General features: G+C 40.0%; 1 protein-coding gene across 4 annotated transcripts in view; it reads right to left on the minus strand.

Annotated features, from left to right (window-relative positions):
* Positions 1-1,121: 1,121 nt before the first annotated feature.
* LOC113116984 (ral GTPase-activating protein subunit alpha-2-like) overlaps positions 1,122-15,365 on the minus strand; it is a 153,210-nt gene continuing 138,966 nt past the window's right edge. For 2 of the 4 annotated variants that reach the window (XM_026285315.1, XM_026285316.1), the window contains exons 39-40: positions 7,989-8,113; positions 2,830-2,987 (exon numbers count right to left, since the gene is read on the minus strand). In XM_026285315.1, coding sequence (XP_026141100.1) covers positions 2,830-2,987; positions 7,989-8,113 — 283 coding nt within the window. Of the gene's footprint in view, positions 2,988-4,732; positions 4,770-7,988; positions 8,114-15,365 lie in introns of all 4 variants that reach the window. The other 2 variants (XM_026285317.1, XM_026285313.1) reach the window with 2 other exon arrangements.

The raw sequence follows: 15,365 nt of genomic DNA on the forward strand, positions 1-15,365 counted from the left end.
GAGCATCTGATTGTTTAAACTAGAGAATCCTCTGCACATTCTTTTCACGTGTAAAGTTCACGCATCACAGCTATCCTCCGTTTCTCACTAATGATTTTACTCTTGATTCAGTTTAAGCAGAACCGCTATTTTATGCATTTTCAGAGTGCAATTGGCAAGAAAAGGAAGAAAAAAAATCATGCATGTTGTTTTGGTCAGGTTTTGCACACACACAGACACACACTCAGTCAGTCAGTAATTAAATGTGAGTGTGCTGGAGGCCACCTGCATGAGCTGTAGGTGTTGGAGCGTGTGCACCTGTACTCCAGCGAGGGACGCGTCTGTGCTCACGGAGCAGCAGGGGAGACAGATGGGAGGAGGGTCAGGTTACCCTCAATATTCCCTCAGCTCCAGCAACAGACCAACCTCTAACCCCGAGCATCACTTCCACCCACTCGCTCGAACACACAATATGGCCATGCATTCTCCCACAAGAGCAGTCACGGATGGATTCAGACGCACAGACAGTACAGCAGCACATCATCATACAGTTTCTCCAGGTCAGAAGCAGGATAGCGGGGGGTCAAAATCAATGTCCCATTTCATGCATAAACACATTTCTTTTGTTGAACTCAGAAGAAAGTATTTGACTCCTATGACTGTCATTTTGTGATGAAAGACACTCGTACAGGTTTGGAAATAAGTGTTTGTATGTAGTGGAAAAATAGTAAATACATTTAATAGTTATTCAACATTTGGGTTAAACTGAAGTGTCTAGTTTAGTTAGTGGAACAGCATTTTTTAACCCCTCTTATTGCAGTTCACTTAAAGACACTGTCAAATAGTTTTTTTAAAGTTGTAAGTAAATCTTATTAGAATATACTCTACCAGAAAAATACTATATCAACCTTTATAATTCAAAATTTAATGTTTAACTCAACGTTATCCATCATAATTTGTAACATTTTCTAGCAATTTCAGAGAGAAAACCTTTTCAAAGTGAACCTTGCTCCAATGATTTTTTTTTTAATAGAATTGGCGTTTCTTATTTATAAATAGTTTAAATGACATCAAATGGCAGGACACAGCAACTACCCATGAATCATGAAACACTGAACAAAAACAGACCAAACAAATGCATATAAACATGAACTTCAAATCGATTTAATGAAATGTTTCGATTCCTTCACATTTCTAGTAAAGATAAAGCGATTACTTTTTCTATTAAAAACAGTCTGATATGTTAACAAGTCATGACGAAATTTTCAAGCTTCCTTATCTTCAGCATCTTATACAAAGATTATATTACAGGCATTAATATATTTATATCCTTCAGAATTAAGAACATTCAAAGAAAAAAGAGAGAGACACAATAAACAAGTCTACACTGAATAAACATATCATCAAACAGAAGTCAGGCCAGTTGCAGTATCTTTAACCCAAAGCCCATTTCAGACCCACATCGTCCCAGTTGAGATTTGGGCTGTGGCTCTGCAAACATTCGTCAGCGTTTTTCATTCAGAGCGTGGAAGAGAGAAAAGGTATCAGGCGAAGCGAGACAATAAAGACAAGTGTACAGGTAAGGCAGAGTAGTGCAACATGTGTGCTGTTGCAGCCTGGGCGTGTTACACCTGGCCTCCATGTCAACCAGGCCGTGTCTCTACGGGAAGAGAGCAGAGAGGAGAGAGAGAGAGAGAGAAGCGCTGGCATGCTGCTGGTACGGTAAAGGGCACTCGGGAATCAGGGACGCAGGTGGAAAAGATCCCCCATCCAGCATCTAATCAGACAGAAGCCACTCTCACAAAACGCAGACAATCTCATTCAATTTACTCCAGTGAAATGTAAGACTCGTCGGAAAAACACACTGCTCTCCGTGTGGGAAGTGGGGGCAATTAAAACGGACAGGTACTACACAGGCACTGTGAACAGCTCCCTTCACACAGCTCCACCTGAGGAGTTTAGTCAGGTATAGTACGATGGCAGGTCTTTCTCCATATATATACATACACACAACATGAAACAAATAGATATATTATCAAATGAAATTGAAATGAACGTACATCCAAATACAGAGGGAAGAACGGAACAAACATCGACCTACGGGCATCTTCACCACCGAGTGAGTGCAAAAACATTGGAATGTGGGAGTAGATTTACATGACAGGAACGGGACAGGTTCAGTTCACAAATGAAGAAGCACACGCTCGTGCTCCACCTCGACTGAAATACAAACATCTGCCTTTTCCATTCAGCATGTGGCATAAATCAGTTCTGTCAAATGATCAAACACGTTGCTTAAAAGTAAATCATAATAGCAAAAGTGATTTCAGTGCAGTCTGCTGTACTTCAGATGCCACTGATTACATTATTGAAGTAGAAAAAGGAGACTGGAGACTCTTTTTGATGATTGCCAGTATTTTCTCAGACTGGCCCAGAGCGCTGTAAGAGCGCCTCAGTGCTGCTACGGGACAAAAAGTCTCCCCCCTATGCTTCAATGATTGGGTTTCAGTGTTTGACATAAAGAAAAGCTCAAAGAACAAACTAGCTAATAGCTCAGGGTTTTTGAAATGTCTACTCGCTACTCTGTCGTAAGGACATTTTTGGGACAAATCGCAGTCCAAACGCAGCATTGCTGTGAAAATAGCAATTGATTTCACATTTGCAGATTCGCTTCAGCATAAATTCAGTTTCTGTTTCTTCACGGCAAGTGAAGCTACATAATTTTATGACAACTTTCACTGCTACTTGACTTCAAAACGGAGAAAAAAAACAAACAACAACAACGGGTGGAAAGCATTAGAGTCAAATGATACATTCATCCACACTGCAGTCTGGAGCCGGAGGAAGCGTTCAGTTGGAGGACTTGCTGATGGCGCTGGCCGAGCGGCGGAGCTTTCCCGAAACACGGTTCTTAGAGGCGCGGGGTATGGTGGGCGAGACCTGGTCGCCGGAGTCGTTGGTCATCACAGTAACACTGAGGTCAGCGCTCGTGCTGCAGCTGAGGGAACCTGGGAAATCAGGACATATTACACGCAGAGTGAAGAATCAGCAGAGATATGATATTAATGAGCAGCTGAAGCAGAAAACATCCTCTGATAGAGACGGATGCAAATGGACATTAAATAAAATGCTGAGAACTGCTAACTGGCATTACACAGAGCACTTCCGCTTTGCTGCAGAAAAGAAACGTCAATAGAACGAGAAAAACAAAGAAATGCAAAATATGGATTGTGCTGGCGATCTGAGACACTGGTCCTCCTGAAAGCATCTAAATTAAACAAGCTTCCTGCTTTGTCAAGATGGCATCTGCTTGGCTATTTTCTTTCTTTCTTTTCGACCGTTTTCTTTTTTTTTTATGGGCATCTCAAGTTTCTGCGAGCAGATGGTGTGGGGAACATGCGCTCATTGGAGAGGACCTCCACTCCAGGGCTTGTTTGAGAGAGGGGGAGGAGAGCGGAGAACAACAGTCTCAGCATGTGAAAGGAGCAGGGGAGGAGTAAACGAGTGCGGGGTGCTGTCCGCTCCACACGTCCACAGAGACCATCTCAGGAGGACTCGGGATGCCAGCACGCACCTCCTCTCTAACGCTGACTGAACTATCTGTGGTGGCCATCTTCTGTTTCCACACTGAAGCGGAGCGGAAAGATCCAGAGCGCTCGTCATCACAGTGATCGACTAACGAACGTCTGATCATCAGGTTTCATTTGAGAATCAAATCAATCATGCAAACCCTGAGAATTTATGTCTTTATCAGACCCTCTACTGTTTCATTAAACACTGTTGAAAAAAATAAAGAAAAGGAAAATATGAGAATAAGAGTTAAAATACATATATAACATGGGGCCAAACACAAAATTATATTTTAAATGGTTTTCTATTTTGTTTTATACTTGTAATATACTTTAACAATATTATTTTAAGTATTATTCAGAAATACACTTACATTAAAAAAATAAAAGTGGGAACACCAAAATGTTCCACAGGAGGAATTTATTTTTATATACACACTAACACACTGAAAAGTTTGGTCACACCTCCTCATTCTTTATCATTATGATGCTGATGATTGTGATGATGATTATTATTATTAAAAATGCATCAAATTATAAACATTTCAACTGAAAAAAAAAATAAAAAAAATAAATAATAATCAGTTTAGTGTTTCCAAACTTTTCATTGCTAGTGTATAAACCAGATCTAGAACTTTACAGTGACCTTTAATGGCACATATTCAAATTTATATCTAACAATATAGTCAAAACAGAATATAATCAAAGGTTACAACCTTTCACCCCAAACTACATATTCAGAATTTATAGAATTATTTCCTGTTTGGCCTTTATATATATATATATATTTTCAGTAAGTGTCCCTTCATTCCCATCGGTTCCCTGCAGCAATCCAAACAAAAGCGTAAGTGACAAAGACATTTTCCAGTAGGGCAGGTGTTAGTGTCAGATGTGGCCTCAGGCAAACAGACACACGCCATAGGACAAAGCAACAGGAGAAAAGAGGGGAAAAAGAGAGAATAAAGCAGAGACATGCAGGAGAGGAGGATGGAGACCCATTCATGCTGCTACTGTGTTACGATTCCTCCGCTGGCGTCCACAATCAGAGAACAGCCAGCCCCAATGCAGCTCTGCCTCTGTGCTCCGAGCAGACGCAGATCATTAATGGAAATAAAGAGGGAAGATGAGCAGACGAGCCGGGGAAAGGGGGCGGGGTCTCTGTGACTTCAGACCGAGACTCTTACCTTGGGTTACTGTACTGACACCTGTAACACACTTAATCTACAGAGGGAGAGAAGACAATAGAGCAACACGTAAGCCTCGCACCGTCACGAGTGTGTGTGTGTGTGTGTGTGTGACAGAGAGAATGAGAACACTGTTGAAAATATGGCTGTTAGATGTTAATGCTGAGGGGTCAGGGAAGGACAACACAACAAAATGTTAAGATACACAACACAAAGTGATCATGACAGACTGTGGCTGCTAACACAAGCAGACGGTGAAACACATTTCTATTCACACTGGCCCACTTCACTTCTTTGTGTTTTCTGAGAATGAAAGAATATTTAACACAGGAAACCGAACAGAAAATCTGCGGGATGCAAAACAATCTTCAAAAGGTTTTTCACGTTATGTGCATTTAACCTTGTGTGATGTAACTGAGGTCATTTCTGAACAAAGGTGATAGTTTGGTGTTTGCACTGGAATAACACTCATAACAGTGCAAGGTGATGATATAGAAGCAACAAAATCTGTTGTATTTCAGAGAAACTCCAGTTTACCATTTCTGAAATTAAACAAATCATTGCCATCTTTTTTTAGATGACTAAAAGGCACCGAACCCTGCATGTATATATGTGTACCTCAAAGCGCTGTTCCAAAACCTAGTGAGCTGCCTACATAGACAGCATCTGAAGGCATCATATTCAACAACTGGCAGCAACATTAGTAATATCTGAAGTATAATAATGAAGTATTCTTTGATTAATATAAAGTTCTAAACAATAGCATTTATTTGAAATTTACTGTCACTTTTAATCAATTTAATGCATGCTTGCAGGGGAAATCCTTCATTCAGCTTAGAATGCTGTCTTGAAAAGTAGTTGCTTATTTGGAAGCGAACTAGGTTTTGTAACAGTCTGCATCAGTGGACTTTTCATCTGATAAACTGTGCTTCCTTCCAGAAGTGTAACATTTTTAAAAAGAAGCCGTTTAAGAAAAAAAGTCTATGTGCTCAATTCACTGTCATAAAAGAGGGAACATGCATGGTGTATAGAAAAGGTGAGAAAGACAGAGACAGAGACAGGATCGTGGGCCACATGCCTAATGAAGGAAGCAGGCAGAAAAGTCTTACAGTCCAGCTTGGCCCAGAGGTACTCCACGTCCCAAACCATCCCTGGCCAGCGCCTGCCTGCTGTCATGGGTGAGATGGTGGCGAAACATGGAGCAGCGTCATAGACTGTAACCCACACTGTCTGAACGCTCCTCTATGGGTCTGGACCATGCATTTATGAGGGAATCTATGGCTCTGTTCCACAACTGCTCTTCTTATATCTGTCTATATAAGAAGTTATCTCCTAAAAGCACAAGAGCTTGAGCCGCAGCAATGCCTTTACTATGTCTACACTGGAACAGTGAAACTGTACCTCATGTCAAATTGTAAAATTAGGAACATGTGAATTACTATATATCCAGTTTATTTGCAAAGGAATTCTGAAGAGCATCAACACTGGTCAGAATGACATTGTAATTGTGCAATTATAAAGTTATGTATCTCAGTTTAAAGAATCATTATAATGCTGTCTGGCTACACCGCTCTCTAGGGACCAGAGCTTATATTTTGTTTATGTATATATAGAAAACTTTTTTCCAACCTAAGCCTGCATTTTATGGATAAATGATTAATTAGTAAATAAATACAGACTTTGGTTTTTGTAACACAAAGAGAAGAAACAGAAAGAAGAAAGGAAACAGGAATGACATCTGAGGTGAAGCACAGAAAGAGTGAACATGAGAAGCTAATTAGAACAAAAGAGAGAATGAGGCCAACAGAAGAAGGAAAAAGAGAGAACAACAATCTGGGGAAGCAGTTTTTGATGTCTTTGAGAGGCAAAAGAAGAGAACGCCAGAGAAATGGAGATTGAAGTGTCTAATGGATGAGATTCTCATTCTCTCTGAGGTCAGTGTGCTGCTCCCTATGCAGTCAACAGAGGTCACCACAGAGACTTTCACAGCGAGGTAAATGGGTGCCGCTAGAGAAATCAAAACGGGCAGAGCATCACTCTGCTAAATTATCCCAAAGAATGTGTCCTGAATAGTGCACTACACCATCACTGCTGCATTCAGGGACTGGGTCAGTTAACATCCAGAACACATCATGAAAAATGCACTGCATGCCCCACCGAACAAGGAGAACATTTTTGTCATTCTGGAAATTAAAAAAGATAACTGAACTAAAGATTCAAGATTTACAGCATCCTGAAAAACTCAGATGAAAAGGTTTTTAGAATTATGATTGTAGTATGAGAAACAGGGTAATTACTGATAACTTAAAAAAACAAAAACAAAACAAACATATAGCTTGAAACAAAAAAAAAAAAAAAAAAAAAAACGTAAATTCATTTTATTTCAGCTAGCTGGCTAGCAATCATTTTTCATTATGGTTTAGTTGACATATGAAATAAATTAAACTTAACAATATAGACATTAAAAAAAAAAGAATAAAATGACAGACACATCAAAATTAAATCAAAATGAAAACAGAAAATGTAAAACAATAAAGTGAACAAAAATGACAATATAGTATATAACACTGATCAGACTGTTCTCCAGGGTTCCCACAAAGGTTTGCCAATTAATTTCCAGTCATGTAATTATTAGATAAAAATATATTTTATAATGATTGAACTCACAAATGGCATTTCTAGCCAAAAAAAAAAACTCTTAGAGCTGAGCATAAGTGAATCAAATATATATTCATTACAGAAGACATGTCCAAGACGTTTAAATATTTGATTAATTTCCATGACATTTCGAGGTCTAGAAATCAAAAATGATTTTAACCTGTAATTTCCTGTTGGGACCCTGATCCAGAGCACTTGAAATAGATTTTTAACCACATCACTTTCTCCGTTCAGTTGTGTAACTCATTAAGCTGTGCTAAAGCACACTTTGAGACTGATCTACTGGGCTTTCACAGTCGGAGGCTGTATTGATCTTAAACTGAAGCGGCTGAGCGCTCCGTGCACCTGTGCATCATCCACCTCAGAAGAATGCATGGGACAGTCAAATGAAATCAAAATAACTGCACTTTGTTTTACCATATGTGCACTTGTAGTGTGTACCATATGTAAAGTTTAATGTTAGATTTAGGGTTAGATTTACTTACTGCACAATTGTCGTGATTACTATTGTATGTACATGAAGAACAAGATGGTGAAATAAATTGCTATCAACAACAGGAAAGAGGAAAGGAGAATAAAAACAGAAACAGTGTCTCACCTGCACCTCCCGTTGGCCAGTAGCTGGGGGAAGGTGAGAAAACCTGGGCAGTGAAGTCTTCAAAGGTCATGTTCTCCTTGTGGTTCTGAATGATGGCCTCCAGGTAGAGAGCCCTCTCCTCATAACTGAGAGACCGTCAAGGAAAATCAACACAGCCACTGAAATTACCCAGCAGCAACGAACAGACAATGGGATAATACAGATTATCAAGGAAATCAAACAACAGCACAGAGTAACACTGGGAAGAAACAGAATCATCCAAAAAAAGGGACTGCTCTGGAGTTATTCAGATGTATTGTGTGAGAAACACACTAAAATTAATCCATGCATACTCAAAAATGGCAAGATGCTTGCACCATGTTTGATGCCAATGACGCCAAATGCCACCGGGTCTCGAGAGTTTTGTTAGTCTGAATATGCAGAAGTGCAGGGAAGCATTTTGAGATCTAACAGTAAGTGGGGGGCAAAAACAGAAGAAATAGCTTACTAAAATAATTTTGGTCGGCTTCTGAAACAAAGCTATCGTGCGACCGTGTCTTCAGAAGCCAGAACCAAACACACCTACACAAGTATATTAAGATGACAAGAAATACTTGCAAATGAAAGAGAAGCGAGTTAAACCAGGAGTGGTATCAAGGAGCTGAAAACCCTGATATTTCATATATAAACATATAAACACAAATAAATGCATTTATAAAACAAAAAAATATTTATGCGATGAAATTGCGTGAACTTGCAAAAACTGCGGTTTGATGTTTTGGCTACTACCTTAATGTAAAGAGTAATTTCTTATTACTTCCTATGAAAAGCGAGCATACTTAATCACAGAAAATTTAAGTTGTAATCTCTTATTGCAACATAAATTATTTTACATACAACTAATATAATTACAACTGTAAGTTTTTGGTACTGTTCTGTAACAAAAAAGTGCAATCTTACAACTGTAAAGTTGCATCAACTTCTGAATGAAACTACAACAGTGTTAGTATCCTAGTGAGAAGGGGGTGTTGGGGGAATCACCCTTTTTTCTCTATTTCATCAAACCGCAGTTTTCGCAAGTTCTCGCAATATAATTTGGCTCCACTGTCATGTAACAAATCGGGAAACTGCTTTGTACGTTCTTTTGCACTTATTTTTTTGGCAAATACGAATGATTTGCGTGCTTCAAGTTTCACCCTGGTTTCACCGCGGGGTTTGTAGATGATGTTCACGTCACGTAATTACGTCACTTCATAAGGTTCCCATGGCAATAGGGGAAAATGGTGCTTTACTTGTGTGAAGTAAACGCAACATTTTTCAACTTTCTGTTTTTTTGCAACGAAAATACAGGGATTATGAAATCATGCTAGCCCCGCATATTTTGCTTTCTGAAATCGGTAATTTATGCGGCAAAAGAGCGGCGTATTTGAAAAATGCGACCCCCGCATAAATATGCGGCCTTTGGCTGATTATGCATTAAATCAAGCGATCGCATAATCGCGTTTTTCTGGAGGGACTGCCATAATGAGCTTAAAAGAGTGTATTTTAATGTAGAAGTCTTGGCGACAGCATATGCTTTGACTGCATGTGTGAACATACTGCTAAACATCTCCTTTTGTGTTTCACGGAAGAAAGTCACATGAGGATCTAAATGATGAAAGAATATTCATCTTTTTCTCCATGTACAGGAAGCTAAATTAATCAAAAATGAATTAAAAAGGATATGTAACAGAAGGACCCAAAAACCCAACATCAAAAAAAGATTATTATGATTCGCTTTAATTAAAGCTTTCCTTTATGGTCCGGCACTTTCCAGTTGGCATTTCAGGGCAAATGGCAACTTCATGTAATAGTGTGGGCACTTGTACTATGGCAGATGAAACAAATCAGATCTTCCAGCAGACTCCTAAAGCCATTACACACATGGTGAGCGTAGCCTGTTCAGTTACAGCCACAGTCCGTTAACCGTCCAAACAAACGCTCGAGCAGGTGTTTCTGCCTTGATGTTCACATACACACCAACGCAAGCCTGGCAATCACTCGAAAACTGATACACGCATACAATCTGTGTGTACTGCTGTATTTACATGTATATATAGCGTGTATGTGTGTGCGCCCTGATGTCTAGTGAATAGGTGGTGGAGTGGAGGCAGGGGCGTTCCAGGGCCACATGTCTGCCTGCTGAAATTCTGGAGGGCCCCACTGATGCCATTCCCATCTCATTAGGGAGGCTGCTTATTCCGCCAGGCGCTAGGCTGTTGCCAAGGCCTTTGCACTCCATCATGACCACGCTGGCTGCAGCACAGCGCATGTGTGTGTGTGTGTGTGTGTGCCACGTGCCGGCGCAGCAGGGGCTGAGGCAACCGTGACAAATTGTTGAAAAGGTCTGTCTGAACCCAGCACTGACAGGCACCTGAGCCTGAGGGCTGCACACAAGGAGAGAGCAATCTGCTTCACTTCTGCATGCTTTTCTGCTAAAAACACACAGCGGGGAGGAAGGAGGCACACATATCTGGAAGAAAAACTTTTTTTAAATAAAGCCGACCATCGCTGAAACTACAATGTTCTCTGTGTGTAAACACAAGTCTGAGTGCACTTGCTCTGAGAACCATCTAAAAATGATTTAGCAGGTTTTGCTGCTATAGAAACATGGACAGCATTACAGTAAAGTGACTTTATGGCTCGCCAGGAATGAAAATTAAAAGCATTAAAAAAGGAATAATATGAAGCGCCGTAAAGTAATGGGAGCAAAAGAAAAGTGTATGTGCGTGAACTAGAGAGAGAGAGGAATGAGAATAAGGGATAATAAGCCTGATCCCACAAGGTCAACAGAGCCATATGGCGTTCCATTATCAGAGATGCAGATGACTTAAGCGTGGCTCAGCTATTGAGATTCCTAAAACAAATATTGACCTCAGCCGGAGTCACCGCAGCCATCGGCCAACCTGCACTCCCACTTCCTGAGGATAAAAAAAAAACGAACCTCTCATCTATTGAACAAATGTATGCAGCAGTCACAGCACATTATGTATTGTACATTTATCTGTGCCTAAACGATGTTTGCGGCTTCTGGCACACCTCTGATTTTCGTGATACCACGTAGATTCGGCAGCTGTTTGCATAAATGTATACCGGTGTTTAGATGTGGGATTTGTCCTTTATTGAACATTATAGCATGAGAAAGGCAAAGACAGCTATGCATCAGGAGTAAAAACAATCAAGCTGCTTTTGTTAGCATGATTTGTCTGCCATCTCCTCTCCGTCTCGGGTTTCTCTAATTGTTGTGGCACAAGTTGTTCTGCTGAATGCGTGAGTTGGGCTGGATGACGGTGGTGTGGATTAATTCAATAAAGCAGAGGACAGTGACGCAGGCTTCGCACGCCGTCCGAGCGCTCGTCTCTGTCGGAAGCAGGGAGAACAGAACATACAGGAAATATGCTGAATGTTTGCACGGACAGAGGTCGCTCGGATGACACCGATCCAGGACAGAAAAACAAACACGGGGTAATTCTGTACTTTACGCACACCAGCGGGAATCTACACAATTTGTCGACGAGAAGAAAGTCTTATCTGAAGTTTAGGGATTTCCCAACGTGATTGTAACTTAAGTCACCCTGACAGCACCTGCGATGGAAAACACTCCAGTCCCATGCAAACCAAGCAAAGTGGGAATTTCCAAAAGCATTAATGGCAAGAACATGACTCCCACAGTTCTGTGCTCCCAGAACATCTACACAGAATGTTCTAGAAAGCGCTGGAGATTGGGGATGTGGTGTCAAAATTTAACATCCCCCTGCCATGTAAAATAATGTGATGACCTCATTCGAGCACAGGTCAGATTGTGCGTAGATGGGAGAAAGGGGAAGAAAGTGTGTAAACAAACAGTACAATAGCGCTGGGAAAAACAGATGAAGCAAATCCACTTTAGAGGAAAAAAATGTCCTCTAAGCAGTTTGCGGAGGGGTTTTAAGAGATAATGCTCTTTTTCCACTCTTTTGGAGGCCACTTTGCCACCCCACGGTGCACCAGGTGACAAAGGCGAGGCATTAAAGGCTGTCGAGAGCAGAAGCCCAGGGGAGCGCACAGACTCATTGAGTATTCAGGAACAGTCCAAAACAATCTATTCAACGGGGTCTTCACCCAGAACACCCGAAGCAGAACACTGCATCAACAAAAAGATTGTTTCAAATGGTAGGGAAACACTTGGGTTCGAGTATGAATCTGAATCGATCCATGTATAGGGGTGCGAGGATGAGGATTGTTGATATCGTAATTGTTGTTTTAATGCACACTTTGCAAAACATGCAACATTCCTCGAGAACGCATGCTCTTATTGTGATGTAGCCTAGTTTAATGCAGTTAAAATGACCTTAAAATCCAATATATGGGGGCAATTCTTAAAGGCCCTGTATGAGGTTTTGCTTCATAGGGTTAAGCAATATCACAGGCAAGGGTATGGTTTTCTTCCCAAATATCAGTGAGATTCCAAATGTGATGGATTATATTCAACAGTAAAATATAAAAAAAGGCTATTGTGAGTCATATTTTTGACTCATTTTTTTTTTTTTTTTTTTTTTGAGGGCCAACAAAAATGGTCAAAAACAAATTCACAGCAGAATCGTTGTGTCTCTGAGTAAAACACAGTGGTGTTTCATTACCACCATTACCAGCTATCCACTGACCTACACCAGCACAAAAACACACTTAGCTAAATACTGTCTACATATTATTAAAAATAAATAAAAATAGATAATCCACACTTCTACACACATAATAAGTCATTATTTTAAGTGTGGAAAAAACTGATATTTGTTTATATCACCCAAATCAGTCATCCTGAAATGATAATGTTTTCTGACGTGTGCAGGAGGGTGATAGAGCGAGATGAAGAGTATGTGTGCTGTTGTCCAGATGGCAAGGGGTGGCCAGTGGGGAATTGAGAGGTCAAGCACTTTGGCAGATCAAAGCCAAGGTCAGGTGGCAGTAGTGGCCATGTTCAAGGTGCACAGGGACTCAGAGGGCCTCAGATGGCTTCTCATTAGCAGTCAACTCAGGGGCCAGACCCCTGGGACCACCTTCTGAACCCACCCCAGCCTGAAACCCCTCCCCTCTGTCCACACACACAACAAAAGATCTCCCCCCACAGGACACCTCAGCCTGGATATAACACCGCTGACTCAGGGTCACAATGCTAGTTTGACAAAACACAGAAATCTGTCATTAACATGTTCGTGGAGATCAGGAAGTAGCAGATGACGCAGGGTAGGAGCAAAGTAGCTGTGGTTAAGATTACATCATGAAATATGACAAAACTATCCTGTTAATGGACTTTAATAAGAGTAGACACCATATGTAGAGTGACATGAATGAAAACAAGGCTGTGAGAGACAGACATGCATGGGAAATTTGATCTTATTTGATTTGTTTGTGTTTTGTATTCAGTGTAATTTTCAGTGTTTCATTGGCGATCGATAACAAGAAAATGGTGTCTCGTCTGACCAAGGTCTGTAAACATTGATTCAGAAAGTTTAAACATCTAGTATTTTTTTATTTAAACCTACATAGCACTTTGATAAAATGGAACAGGTTTGTGACAAAGCACAGATGGACATGCTATCTCTGAGACCTAAGGAAAAGAAAGAGCTAGAGCTGTTGAAGTTGGGTTTAGTGTTTTATTAGCATCGCAGGGGTCAATTAGCAAACAGAGTCTTGAGGCCTTGCACTGCTGTTTCTGGTTAAGCTGGAGAAAAGCGAGGTCGGGTCGGAGATGGAGGCTGTAATTGAAACATAAGGAGCCTCTGGAGTTTTAGCCTGAGGACAGGCCACTGAGCGGCAGAGCCTGAAGCAGCTGCAACAGTCACAATGTTCCTCACTAATGCCAGCATACACGGCTTCTGCTGCTGTGAAAGGAATAGTTCACCAAAAATAAAAATGTTGTCATTAACTATTCACCTTTGTGTCACTGCAGACCTATAACGGTTGACCACTGACGCCACGTGGGCAATTTTAACGATGTCCTTTCTGTTCCCTGAACATGGTAGTTCTGCCTATGGAGGGTCAGAGAGTGCTCAGATTTCATCAAAACTATCTTAATTTGTGATCCGAAGATGAACGAAGGTCTTATGGGTTTGGGTTTGGAACAACATGGAATGAGTAATTACTTGACCGCATTTTCATTTTTGGGTGAATTAACCCATTAAAGTAATGTTTACAAATATTTTCTAATTTTGTAATGCACATACAATGGATGTGTATGTAGCAATGCACTCAGTAGGACAAACTACAACACACTGCTTCAAAAGAATAGCCACAAGAGTGATAATAAAAACACTAACCAACACTGTCTGTTTACACTACACTACAAAGGTTTGGGATCAGAAAGATATTAATATTGATACTTCGTAATTTATAATGTTATAAAATATTGAAATATTGAAAGTACTTTTGAACTTTCTATTCAAAAAGAATCCTGAAGAAATGTGCCAACTCCACAAAACTGTTTTCAACATGGATAATAACCAGAAATGTTTCCTAAGCAGCAAATCAGCACATTAGAATCATTTCTGAAGGATCGCATGAAAATTCAGCTTCGCTTTGTCATCATGGAATAAATTACTTTTTAAAATATTCAAATATATTCAACAGAAAACAGTTATTAGTAATCATATTTCACAACATTACTGTTTTACTGTATTTTTGACTAAATAAATGCTAATTTCAAAAGCACTAAAAGCCCGAACTATTGAGCAGGAGTGTACAAGCAACTCCTGTCATGCATGTCAAGTTGAAAGTCAATCCATCAAATCCATCATCAGCCATCCATCAAATACTGCTTATTCATCCACCATTAGTAAGATGACTTAAAACAATAAGTAAATTTAAACCTTTTTCTGTATAGAAGAATGAACAACATATAAAGGTAGGAATGCCCACAAACTTTCACTGTCACTACAAATTACTGTAACCATCTTTTTTTTTAAACTGAGAGATGAGTTAATATTACTTTTAGAACAAAATGTAGAACATTCATTTTTTTTTGCACTAATTAAGGAATCAAAAAGAAATTACTTAAACATAACACAGGAAAATAAAAAAAAATGTACTTTGTACTACAAACAGTTTAATATTTCACTAAAAAGTTCACCAAATGGTCTTCCTCATTACACTGCTATTAGAATGTTACTTTAATGAACCTCTCTTACAAACAAATATGATGGACAGGAACTTTGAAGGACAGACATTTTAGAGTTTAAAAAGCAAATGCAAATTTCCGTCATTTCACCGCTGTCACTATCAAGACGCGGCAAAGGTTAACAATACCTTTCTGCTCGGCCCTCTCTTATTTGGCCTCTGAATGGGCTCTTGTGAGAGGATGGAGAAGTTGAAGAACTGGAGAGT

This window comes from Carassius auratus, chromosome 17, assembly GCF_003368295.1.
Source record: "Carassius auratus strain Wakin chromosome 17, ASM336829v1, whole genome shotgun sequence".
NCBI classification, from domain to species: Eukaryota; Metazoa; Chordata; class Actinopteri; order Cypriniformes; family Cyprinidae; genus Carassius; species Carassius auratus.